The sequence below is a fragment of the Ornithorhynchus anatinus genome, unplaced genomic scaffold (assembly GCF_004115215.2).
Source record: "Ornithorhynchus anatinus isolate Pmale09 unplaced genomic scaffold, mOrnAna1.pri.v4 scaffold_462_arrow_ctg1, whole genome shotgun sequence".
Lineage (NCBI taxonomy): Eukaryota > Metazoa > Chordata > Mammalia > Monotremata > Ornithorhynchidae > Ornithorhynchus > Ornithorhynchus anatinus.
This window is the reverse complement of record NW_024396824.1, coordinates 432824-444834: the sequence shown is the minus strand read 5'-3', so window position 1 is coordinate 444834 and position 12011 is coordinate 432824. Positions and strand designations below refer to the sequence as shown.

At 48.0% G+C, this 12011-nt stretch overlaps 1 protein-coding gene across 1 annotated transcript; it reads right to left on the bottom strand.

The window, feature by feature from the left end:
- Window positions 1–9853: 9853 nt before the first annotated feature.
- ORNANAV1R3258 (vomeronasal 1 receptor ornAnaV1R3258) lies at window positions 9854–10744 on the bottom strand. The gene has a single exon (NM_001253650.2). The coding sequence runs from the start codon at window positions 10742–10744 to the stop codon at window positions 9854–9856; it is 891 nt and encodes a 296-aa protein (NP_001240579.2).
- Between the last annotated feature and the right edge of the window lie 1267 nt (window positions 10745–12011).

The window sequence follows — 12011 nt, the reverse complement described above, 5'->3', positions numbered from 1 at the left end:
TTGCCTTTGGCTCCTTCAAAGTATTTCCTGCCTGGGGAAATTCCCCAAAACATTGGAAAGTTGATCCAAGCTAAGTTCTGTTTCCCTTGGTGGGATGCATTATATTAGGCTGTTGGGAAGTATGGAATACCATTGAGGACCTGGGGAGCAGCATGGCCTAGTTGCAATCCTGACTTCCATTCCCAGCTCTGCGACTGGCCTGCTGAGAGAGCTTGGCCAAGTTGCTTCACTTCCTCTTATGTAAAACGGGGCTCCAATGCCTGTTCTCCCTCCTTTTTTGACTGGGATCTTGATGAGGGACAGGGATTGGGTCTGATCTGATCACACTGTATCTTCTCCAGCTTTTGAACAGCACTGGACAATTGGAAAAGTACCATGATTGTTATGAAAGTGACACATTCTCTGCCCTTATACCGGAGTGGGGAAAGTGAACTGAAAAATATTTACAACTCATGTGGTGTAAATAAATAATTCAGAGCACTGAGAAGAATAGATATATTTACATGCATTTTATCGTCTCTAGCTCCTTGGAGGAAGTTTCCCTGCCTTGGAATGTCCATGGGACAGGGCTTAGGGTGGTAGCTGGCACAGAATAAGCACTCAACTGATCCCATAAAGAGACAACAACAACAACAACCTGAAGTCTGTCCTCTGGCCTCTCAGCTCAATGTGAGCAGGAGATATGTCCGTTTCTTGTTAGAATGTACTTTCCCAAGTGCTCACCTCAGTGCTTTGCACCAAGTAAGCACTCGGTAAATGTCACTGAATGGTCTGCCCCTACCTGTCGGGATCCCTTACCTGAGGGAGCTTATGGAGTCCCAGCAACCAGGAGCCAATCGTGGTTACCACTGGATTCATCCCTCCTATGACAGCCAGCAGTTTGTTCTGCCACTCCAGTTCACAGCTGTAGTTGGGGACCTTCTCAACTCTCCCCAAGAGCAGAGCCATGGAGCTCTCGGCTGTTATCATCCCCAGAAAGTGGATGTTGAAGATGTGGAAGTCCAGAGAGATATTGGGTAACAAGCTGGGGTCCTTGTTGACCTCCTGCACTGCAAACTGCAGGGCTAGGAGATGCTGACAGTGTTTCGTTGAAGTATCCATAATGGAAAGGATGGGAGATCGCACTGAAGGGTCGGGACATAGCGGAAAGGACTGGGACCGGGGGGTCGGATGGACATGGGTTCCAAACCCGGCTCCACCGCTTGCCTGCCAGGTGGCCCTGGGTGAGTCACTCTGCTTCTCTGAGCAGCAGTTACCTCATCTGTGAAATGGGGATGAAGACTGTGAGCCCCATGTTTAACAAGAGCTGTGTCCAACCTGATTGTTTGAATCTACCCCGATGCTTTATTCATTCATTCATTCAATTGTATTTATTAAGCACTTGCTATGTGCAGAACACTGTAATAAATGCTTGGAATGCACAATTTGGCAACAGACATAATCCTTGCCCAACAATGGGCTCACAGTCTAAACGGGGGAGACAGACAACAAAACAAAACAAGTGTCAATTGTCAATACCACCAAGATAAAAAGAATCATAGATATATACCATCATTAATAAAATGAATAGGTTAATAAAAAATATATACAAATATGCACAAGTGCTGTGGATAAGGGAAGGGGAAGATCAGAGGGAGGGAGGAGGGGGAATGGAGAGGGAAGGAGGGAAAGAGGGAATGGGAGGGCTCAGTCCGGGAAGGTCTCCTGGAGGACGTGAGCTCTCAGTAGGGGTTTGGAGAGGGCAAGAGAGTTAGTTTGCAGATGTGAGAAGTGAGGGCAGTCCAAGTCAGTGGTAGGACGTGTGCCAGGGGTCGACGGCTGGACAGGTGAGAATGAGGGACCATGAGGAGGTTAGCGACAGAGGGGCAGAGTGTACGAAGTAGTCTGTAGATGGAGAGAAAGGAGGTGAGGTAGGAGGGGTCAAGGTGATGGAGAGCTTTGAAGCCAAGAATGAGGAGTTTTTGTTTCATGCGAAGGTTGATTAACAACTACTGGAGGTTTTTGAGGAGGAGAGTGACATGCCCAGAGCGTTTCTGTAGAAAGATAATCCAGACAGCGGAATGAAGTATAGCCTGGAGTGGGGAGAGACAGGATGGGAGGCTAAGAGGGGAGGCTGATGTGATAATCCAGTCCGGGTATTATGAGCGCTTGTACCAGCAAGGTAGCGATTTGGATGGGGAGGAAAGGGCGAATCTTGGAGATGTAGTGAAGGTGAGACCTGCAGGTTTTGGTGATCAATTGGATGTGTGGGGTGAATGAGAGAAGAGAGTCAAGGATGACACCAAGACTTTGGGCCTGTGAGATGGGAAGGATGGTAGTGCTGTCCACCGTGACGGGCAAGTCAGGGAGAGGACAGGGTTTGGGAGGGAAGATAAGGAGCTCAATTTTAGACATGTTGAGTTTTAGTTGGCAGGCATATATCCAGGTGGAGATGTCCTGAGGCAGGAGGAGGTACCAGCCTGGAGGGAGGGGGAAAGAACAGGGGAGGAGATGGAGATTCCCTGGGTGTCATCTGCATAAAGATGATAGTTGAAGCCGTGGGAGCAAATGAGTTCACCAAGGGACTGAGTAGAGATGGAGAACAGAAGGGGCCAAGGACTGACCCTTGAGGAACTCCTGCAGTCAGGGTATGGGAAGGGGAGGAGGAGCCCATGAAGGAGACCGAGAATGAATGACCAGAGAGATAAGAGGAGAACCAGGAGAGGATGGAATCCGTGAAGCTAAGGTGTTAAGGAGAAGGGCGTGGTTGATAGTGTCACAGGCCTGCCTGGCATATTGCCTGGCACCTAGGAAAAACACTGACTGACTGATTTGAGTTTCCTGAACAGGTACACTTGGGATACACCCCTTGACTCTAGCCCACAGACATCAAAACAATCGGCATGACATGGTGGATTGAGCACAGGCCTGGGAGTCAGAGGCCAAGGGTTCATTCATTCATTCGATCATATTTATGGAGCGCTTACTGTGTGCAGAGCACTGTACTAAGCGTTTGGAAAGTACAATTCGGCAACAGAGACAATCCCTGCCCACATTGAGCTCACAGTCTAGAAGGGGGGAGACAGATATCAAAGCAAGTCAACAGGCATCAATAGCATCGATATAAAAAAATAGAATGATAGATATAGATATACACATCAGAACAAGACAGGCATTGCATTAATACAAATAATAGAGTTATGCACCAGTGCTGTGGGGCAGGGAGGGAGGTAGAGCAAAAGGAGCAGGTTGGAGCGACTCAGGGGAGAGGGGAAGCTGAGGAAAAGGGGTCTCAGTCTGGGAAGGCCTCCTCGAGGAGGTGAGCTTTCAGTAGGGTTTGGAAGGGGGGTAGTGTGTTTGGAAGATGTGACGAGGGAGGGCGTTCCAGGCTAAAGGCCTGACGTGGGCAGGGGGTCGACTGTGGGACAGGAGAGAGCGAGACACAGTGAGGAGGTTAGCAGCAGCAGAAGAAGGGAGTGTGTAGGTAGGGATCGAGGAGAGAAGGGAGGTGAGGTAGGAGGGAGCAAGGTGATAGAGAGCTTTAAAGCCAATAGTGACTCCTTCACTTGTCTGTTCTGTTACTTCGAGGAAGTCATTTCATTTCTCTGGGCCTGTTACCTCATCTGTCAAATGGGGATTGAGACTGGGATCCCCAAATGGGATAGAGAACTCTTCCATCTTGATGTGCTTGAATCCACCCCAGCGCTTAATACAGTGTCTGAAACATAGTAAACGCTTAACAGATATGATCATTATTATTATTATCCATGTCTCAGCACTTGGGCACACTGTCCTCGCTTTCTCCTCTGCCCAAAGGTGCCATCTCCCGCACCGTTCCTACCCGTCCTGCATCCCGGGAAAGAGAAACACTTACTCTATGGAATAAGGAAAGTAATACGGTGGTTTTGTGATGTCATCAAATTTAGGAACATCATTCAAAATCACATCCAGACAGAGTCCTCTGATCACCACATCTCCATCCTGGTAGTAGCCTATGAAAGAATTTCTCCTCAAGGTGCAGAGACCGCTGACCATCGTGCGCTGACCAGCATGGAGCTGGGAGAACAGGATGGTCCACAGAAGACTAAGCCTCATGGCCACAGTCCTAAAGCACAGAGGGAAAACTACTCACTGGAGCGACAGGCTGATCCAGAGGCTGAGCGGTTGAGATGAGAGAGGCATTCGGCATTTCTGAGTCCCCCAAGAATTCGTTCCACACACCGGTGAAGTGCCCGGATGGAGAGAGTCCTTGTTCCAGGATGACAGAGGGAGCGGACGAGGAGGCATATTTATAGGGATGCTTTAGCCTGATGAGAGAGTTAACGGTTCCACCTGACGATCTTTATTTCGGTAGTGTCAGTTTCTCCTCTTCCTCCTCCCTCTCCTGGCCCCTAACCCACTCGCAGAGAGGCTGCGATCAAAGTCACTGAGGAGAACGGCCTCGTAAGCTGCACCTGCTCACCCCCGATTCCCACACAAACAACTGCTGGAAATGTATCTGCCAACGCTCCTGTATGGTTCTTTCCCAAGTGTTTGGGACAGTAAGCACTCAAAAAGGAGTAGTGATTGAGTGTAAGCAGGGAGCGTGCCTACCAACTCGGTTGTATTCTACTCTCCCAAGTGCTGAGTAGAGTGCTTTGCCCACAGAAAGTGCTCCTTCAATACCGTGAAGTGATTGTGGGCAGGGAACTATTGTATTGGACTCTTCCCACTGCTTAGCACAGCACACAGTAAGTACTCAGTAGATAGTGCTGATTGAATGATATGTAGAACATCCTGAGGGAGCCTAAGAAACCAGAACCTCGGTGGATTCAGGTCTCTGGAACATCTCCAGTTTTGCAGACTGAGGTGTGGCCTAGTGGAAAGAGCATGAGCCCTGGAGTCAGAGATCATAAGAGTAATAATTGTGGAATTGGGTCAGTACTTACTATGGGTCAAGTGCTGGGGTAAATACAAAATCATCGGATTGGAAGCAGTTCCTGGCCCTCACGGGTTTTGCGATTGAAGTCAGAATAGGGGATTCAATTTGGAGGAGGGAACTGAGGCCCAGAGAAGTGAAGTGACTTGCCCTAGGTCACCCAGGGGTTTGGCGGTGGAGCTGGGATGAGAACCCAGGTCTTTCCTTTAGGCCATGCTGCTTCTCATAACCTTTTACAATCGACCCTGCTACTTGCCCTTTGTGCTATCTTGGACACATCGCTTTGTTTCTCAGGGCCTCAGATTCCTCCTCTGTTAAATGGGGGTAAAATATCTTTTCTCCTTCTCCCTCATACTGGCATCTCCATGTATGTCAGAGAGGATCCTGATTATCCTGTGTCCATTTCAAGATTTTTTCTCAGAGCTCTTTTCCCCAGCCTCTTGATTTCCACAGCCCAGGCAGATGTAGTTGTTACGATGGCTGCATCTATTCCAGATGAACGGTGGTAGTGAGTCAACTGTATGGGAACTCCTTTAGGAATGAGTCACCCAGGACAGTTATGGGTTGTAAGGCATAAAAATTATTTTTATTATCGTTATCATTATCCTTAATGGAAGATGTTAGTTGCTTACTATGTGCAATGCACTATACTAAGTTCTGGTGTACGTACAAGTTCATCAGGTTATAAACAGTCCCTGTCCCACATAAGCCTCACATTCTTTATCCCCAATTTAGAGATTATTTTGATTAGTGATTTTTCACTTATGTAAAGTAGTCAAAGATCTCCCTCTCATGGCACTAAGGGAGAATTGTGGATTTGGCTAATTTTAGGGTGACTTTTTTTTTCCAAGTGGTTCCAAAGGTGAGTTTAAACTTTGAAATTTTGATTGCCAAAGAGCTTGGTTTTTCTTATGTTTTGTGCCCCATACTCTCTGAGGAAGGCAATAACCACGTGTTTAATATCTCCACATGCCAAAGTACAGATGCCAGGGAGGGAATTCCATGGATCAGGCACAGAGTGCCATGACCTGACCCAGCAAAAATGGGCCGAGAGAAACTGGTCCATTCTGTTTGGCTGGGTCTGTGCGCCATGAAAGAGTCTGTGGCTGATATGACCAGGGTGGTTCACTCAGTTCATTCAAGCAGTGTAGGCCTACCCCAAAGCTTTCTACCAATCAGTATTTGTTGAGTGCTTTCTGTGTGCAGAGCACTTTACCAAGTGCTTGGGAGCGGTCAATACAAAAGAGAAGGTAGACACATTCCCTGCCTTCTAGTGCTAGCCTTCTCACTGTGCCTTGATCCCTCTAGTGCTCCTGTAGCCTTCTCACTGTGTCTCCATCTTGCCTATCTCGCCAACCCCTAGCCCACGTCCTACCCCTGGCGTGGAACGCTCACCTTTCTCAAATCCAGCAAACAATTACTGTTGTCCACCCCCCTTCAAAGCCTTATTGAGGGCACATCTCCTCCAGGAGATCTTCCCCAGCTAATCCCCACTTTTCCTCATCTCCCACTCCCTTCTGCATCTCCCTGACTCCCTTTACTCTTTCCCCTTCCAGCCCCATAGCACCTACGTACATTTCTGTAATTTTATTTATTTGTCTTGATATCTGTCTCCCCCCTCTAAACTGCGAGTTCGTTCTGGGTAGGGAATGTCTGTTGGTGTATTATACTCTCTCAAGCGCTTAGTAGAGTGCCCTGCACACCGTATGCGCTCAATAAATACAAATTAATTAATAAAGCCTGGGCTCTTCTGACTCGAGGCCGCTGCTCTTTCGACTAAGCCACGCTTCTCACTGCCACAGCTTGGCAAGGATCTCTCTGAGAATTGGCACTGGTGATGGCGTCTGCCGAGGGAGCTTTCCATTTCCAATGATTGGCTTTGGGGCTGCAGTTTCCACGTTTCTTTGACAACGGCGTTAATTCCACGCAATGGGATTTCATGGCTCCGCCTAAATGGTGGTACAAAGAGGGTTGGCTTCAGCAACTGAAAGACATAATTAAAAGTTGTCCGAGCGCTGAGGCAAGAATCTCCTGCTCTTATGGTGGTGGTCCCCCTTGATACTGGTTTCCCTAGCACCCCTGGTTTCCGACTGCTTCTCTCCTTCCCTCTCTCAGCCCCTGCTTCTTCCCCAGAGCATAACGAGCTCTCAGCCTAGAATTACTGTCCTCGGGATGTGCACCTGCATCCACCTGGCTCAGACATTTTTCCTTCCCTGTCTAGGAGTGTCTAGGATTAGTGATGCTAACAAAGCAGAAGGAAAGGAGAAGAAACAGCAAGATACAAAATCTGGCATGAAACGAATTAGACCTCGGGCAAGGAGCCGTCGGAAAGCAGGGACACCCAAGTGGCCAGTATCAAGTGGGAACCCCACAGTAAGAGCTGGGGATGCTTGCCTCATGGCTCGGCCAACTTCCAATTATGTCTTCCAGTAACTGAAGACAAACCTCTCTGCGCCACCTTTCAGGTGGAGTCATGAAATCCCACTGCGCAGAGTTAACGCTGTTGTCAAAGAAATGTAGAAACTGCAGCCCCAAAGCCAACTAGGAGAAGCAGCATGGCTCAGTGGAAAGAGCATGGGCTTCGGAGTCAGAGATGAGGGGTTCTAATCCCGGCGCTGCCCCTTGTCAGTTGTGTGACTTTGGGCAAGTCACTTAACTTCTCTGGGCCTCAGTTACCTCATCGGTAAAATGGGGATTAAGACTGTGAGTCCCACGTGGGACAATCTGATCACCTTGTGTCCTCCAGCGCTTAGAACAGTACTTTGCACATAGTAAGCACTTAACAAGTACCACCATTATTATTATTATTAACTAGCTCAATTTCTCTGTACCTCAGTTACCTCATCTGCAAAATGGGGATTGAGACTCTGAGCCCCATCCCATGTGGGACATGAAAAGGGTCCAACCTGATTAGTTTGTATCTACCCCAGAGCTTAGTACAGCGCCTGGCACATGGCAAACACTTAACAAATATCATAAGAAAAAAGCCCCATCACTATCAATGTGTCTTATTTGAATATGAAATACAATGATATATATGTATATTGCTAATCCTACAGAGCGCTACTTCTCTATATAAATAGAGAGAGTCGCATATCATCATCTTTCATATAGTGATACCTGATGGTGATATATATGTTCCGCACACAATAAGCTTTTAGTAAATACGATTGAATGAATCTAATGACAATGATATGTATATCATACAGAGATTCATGTTATATCAATAGATAGATATGATTATTGGTGCTAACAAAGAAGAAAAAAGAACAAATGATGAGATACAGAACGTGGCACGAAATGAATTAGAGGAAATAAACTTGCCAAAAATGAACCTGAATACTCCAAGCCTGGTGAAGCCTACCTTTTATTATTTAATGGTATTTGCTAAGAATTTATCAGGTGCTAGGCGTTGTCTAAGATCTGGAGTAGATGCAAATTACAAAAACAATGGTATGGATTGAGGGTTTAGTAAACGCAGAAAAGGGAAGTAGAGATCCCCGCCTACTTTGGGCTGTCTCCTGGCTGAAATGCAGCCTTCACTTCACCCAGGTAAAGCTAAACTTCATCGTCATCATCATCATCCTCATCATCATCACCAGAGGCATTTATTGAGTGCTTACAGAGCACTGAACTAAGTCATTCATTCATTTGATAGTATTTATTGAGCGCTTACTATGTGCAGAGCACTGTACTAATAGTTGGAATATACAATTCGGCAACAGATAGAGACAATCCCTGCCCAATGACGGGCTTACAGTCTAATCGGGGGAGACAGACGGACAGAAACAAGACAACAAAATCACGATGAATATAATCAAGGGGATGTACACCTCATTAACAAAATGAATAGGGTAATAAAAATATATGCAAATGAGCACAGTGCTGAAGGGAAGGGAAGGGAGATGGGGAGGAGCAGAGGGAAAGGAGGCTTAGCTGAGGGGAGGTGAATGGGGGGAAGGGAAAGGGAGCAGAGGGTGGAGGGGGAGCAGAGAGGGAGCAGAAGGAGCAGAGGGAAAAGGGGAAGTTCGGTCTGGGAAGGCCTCTTGGAGGAGGTGAGCTCTCAGTAGGGCTTTGAAGAGGGGAAGAGAGTTAGTTTGGCAGGGGTGAGGAGGGAGGGCATTCCAGGACAAAGGTAAGACATGAGCCAGAGGTCAATAGCGAGATAGGCATGAACGGGGAACGGTGAGAAGGTGAGCGGCAGAGGAGCGGAGCGTGCGGGGTATGTAGTAGAAAGAGAGAAGGGAGGTGAGGTAGGAGGGGGCAAGGTGATGGAGAGCCTTGAAGCCCAGAGTGAGAAGTTTTTGTTTAAGTCCTTGAGAAAGTCCTATACAACAGAGTTGGCAGACAAGTTTCGTGCCACCATTAGGCTTACAGGCCAGAAGGGGAGACAGACGCGAGTCAAAATAAAGAATGTATAATATATAATAACAATAATAATGTTGGTATTTGTTAAGCGCTTACTATGTGCAGAGCACTGTTCTAAGCGCTGGGGTAGATACAAGGTAATCAGGTTGTCCCACGTGAGGCTCATAGTTAATCCCCATTTTACAGATGAGGTAACTGAAGAACAGAGAGGTTAAGTGACTTTCCCACAGTCACACAGCTGACAAGTGGCAGAGCCGGGATTCGAACGCATGGCCTCTGACTCCCAAGCCCAGGCTCTTTCCACTGAGCCACGCTGATTAATGTGGACCTAAGTTCTGTGGGGAACTTCCCTGGGGAAGGGACTGTTGCACTAGGTCTTTCAATCAATCAGTAATCAATGGTGTTTACTGAGCACCTACTAGGTGCACAGCACTGTACTGAGCGCTTGGGAGAGTAGGAAACAATGGAATTAGCACCCAAGTTCTCTGTCCATAATGGGCTTACAGTCTCTCCCGGCTCCCTCTTTCCCGGCTACTTGGGGACTCGGCTGCCACCTTGAACTAGATCGATGGAGAAAGCCTAGCTTTCTCATTCCTCAGAAAGTCTGCGCCTAGAAGGTCTCCTGTTACCGTTAATAATCAGGAGCGGACTTACGGCCGAGAAGACGAAAGACAGAACCGTGTGGATGTTTAGTACGAGGGGAGACTCAGCCCTGGTGTTTAATAACACATTCAAGGTGACCGAATTGCTTCCATACAGGAGGTCATAGAGCACGACCAGGAGGACGACACATTTGGCCGCTTGAACCTCGGGCGTCGACCTGGAGGGGCGGCGGTGACCGTGCAGGTGCCGGACTAAGTTGTGGTGCCTGTACAGTAGAAACATCATGTAGAGGCTGGCCCCGCTCATGAGCCCTATGAAGAGCAGATCGCGGAAGGTGAAAATGATGGAATTCACCAGGACAATGCCCTTACTGACACTGACCGATGAACAGTACTTTAAGTGAAGTACACTGCGAGTTCTGGTCCGGTTCTGAGGGCCGGTCACGTATTTCAGCACGGTAACATCAAGGAGCGAACTGAGGATCCAGAAGAGAAGACAAGAGAGGCCAATCGATCTGGGGGCTCTGTCTTTGATCGGGGCCCAGCGAGGGGTCCTGGGGCTGAGGGTAATGGCCTGGAACACGCTCAGGAGGGACGTGGTGCAGATGGAAAGGCCCCGGGCCACGCGGTAGCAGTAGAGAAGGATTTTGCAGCCCATGGTGTCCAAAAAGTTTTCCAGCTTCCAAGCTTGCATGGTCTCTGGGATTCCCTTGCTGAGCAGCACCATGGTGTTGGCCAGGCCCAGGTGAGCGAAAATCTTGTCAATGGGCCTCAGGCTGGAGCGGATGGAAAATATGAGGAGGACGATGTTCCCAGAAGCCCCTAGAACTATCTGCACCGTCAGCAGAATGGCAAAGGAGACCTCGTCCACGTTCATCCTCTTCACATCTCAGAGGGGCCTGCCAGAGATGATAAAGGGGAGTCAAACACCAGAAGAGGAAGAAGAGTGGCCTAGTGGCTACAACAAAGCATGGAAGTCAGAAGGACTTGGGTTCTCATCCCGGCTCCGCCCCGGTCTACTGTGTGACCTTGGGCAAGTCACTTCACTTCTCTGTACCTCGGTTCCCTCATCTGTAAAATGGGAATTGAGACTATGAGCCCCATGTGGCACAGGGACTGTGTTCAACCCGATTAGCTTGTATCTCCTCAGCACTTATTTCAATGTCTAGCACGTAGCAAGTGCTTAACAGACGCCATGAAAAAAACTCCACTACTTACTTCAACTCTGTGCCCCGTGAGAAGAGAGGAAGTGCGTTTGACCTAATTCACCTGTACCTACCCTAGCACTTAGAAAGGTGTCTGACACATAGTAAGGGCTTAAGAAATACAATTAAAACAAAACATAGAAAAAACAGCTGTGGAAAGAATCCATCAATAGGTCATATTTCTTGAGCACTCACCGTATGCAGAACATTGTACGAAGCCCCTGGCTACTAAGGATCTCTCTCCCAGAACCCTCTTCTCCTCGGGCTTGGTTCTTGCAGGACTGCAGATCTTCAAGTCGTAAGATAGTGGATAGTGAAGGGGTCAGGTCAACATCAATCAATCAGTAAGATTGAGCACCTTCTTCGAATCCAGTGCTCTACTAAGTACTTGGGGAAGTACAGGAATTGTTCATTCAATCTTATTTACTGAGCACTTACTATGTGCAAAGGACTGTATTAACTCTTGGGAGAAGACAGTATAATAATGAACAGACACATTCCCTGCCCACGGTGAGCTCACAGCCTAGAGGGGGAGACAGACATTAATAGACATAAATGAATTACAGTGATATACCTCCATGCCGTGGGACTGGGAGGAGGGATGAATGAAGGGAACAAGTCAGGACAATGCAAAATGGAGGGAGAAAAGAAAAGAGGACGTCTTAGTCAGGGAAGGCTTCTAGGAGGCGATGGGCCTTCGATAAGGCTTTAAAGGTTGGGGAGAGAAATTGTCTGTCTGATATGAGGAGGGAGGGCGTTCCAGGCCAGAGGCAGCATCTGGGTGAGTGGTCAGCGATGAGATAGATTAGATCGCGGTTCATTGAGAATGTCAAGATCAGAGGAATGAGGTGTCTGGTCTGGGTCGTAGTGGAAGAGTAGCGAGGTGAGGTGGGAGGGCTCAAGGTGAGGGACTCCCTTGAAACTGATGGTAAGAACTTT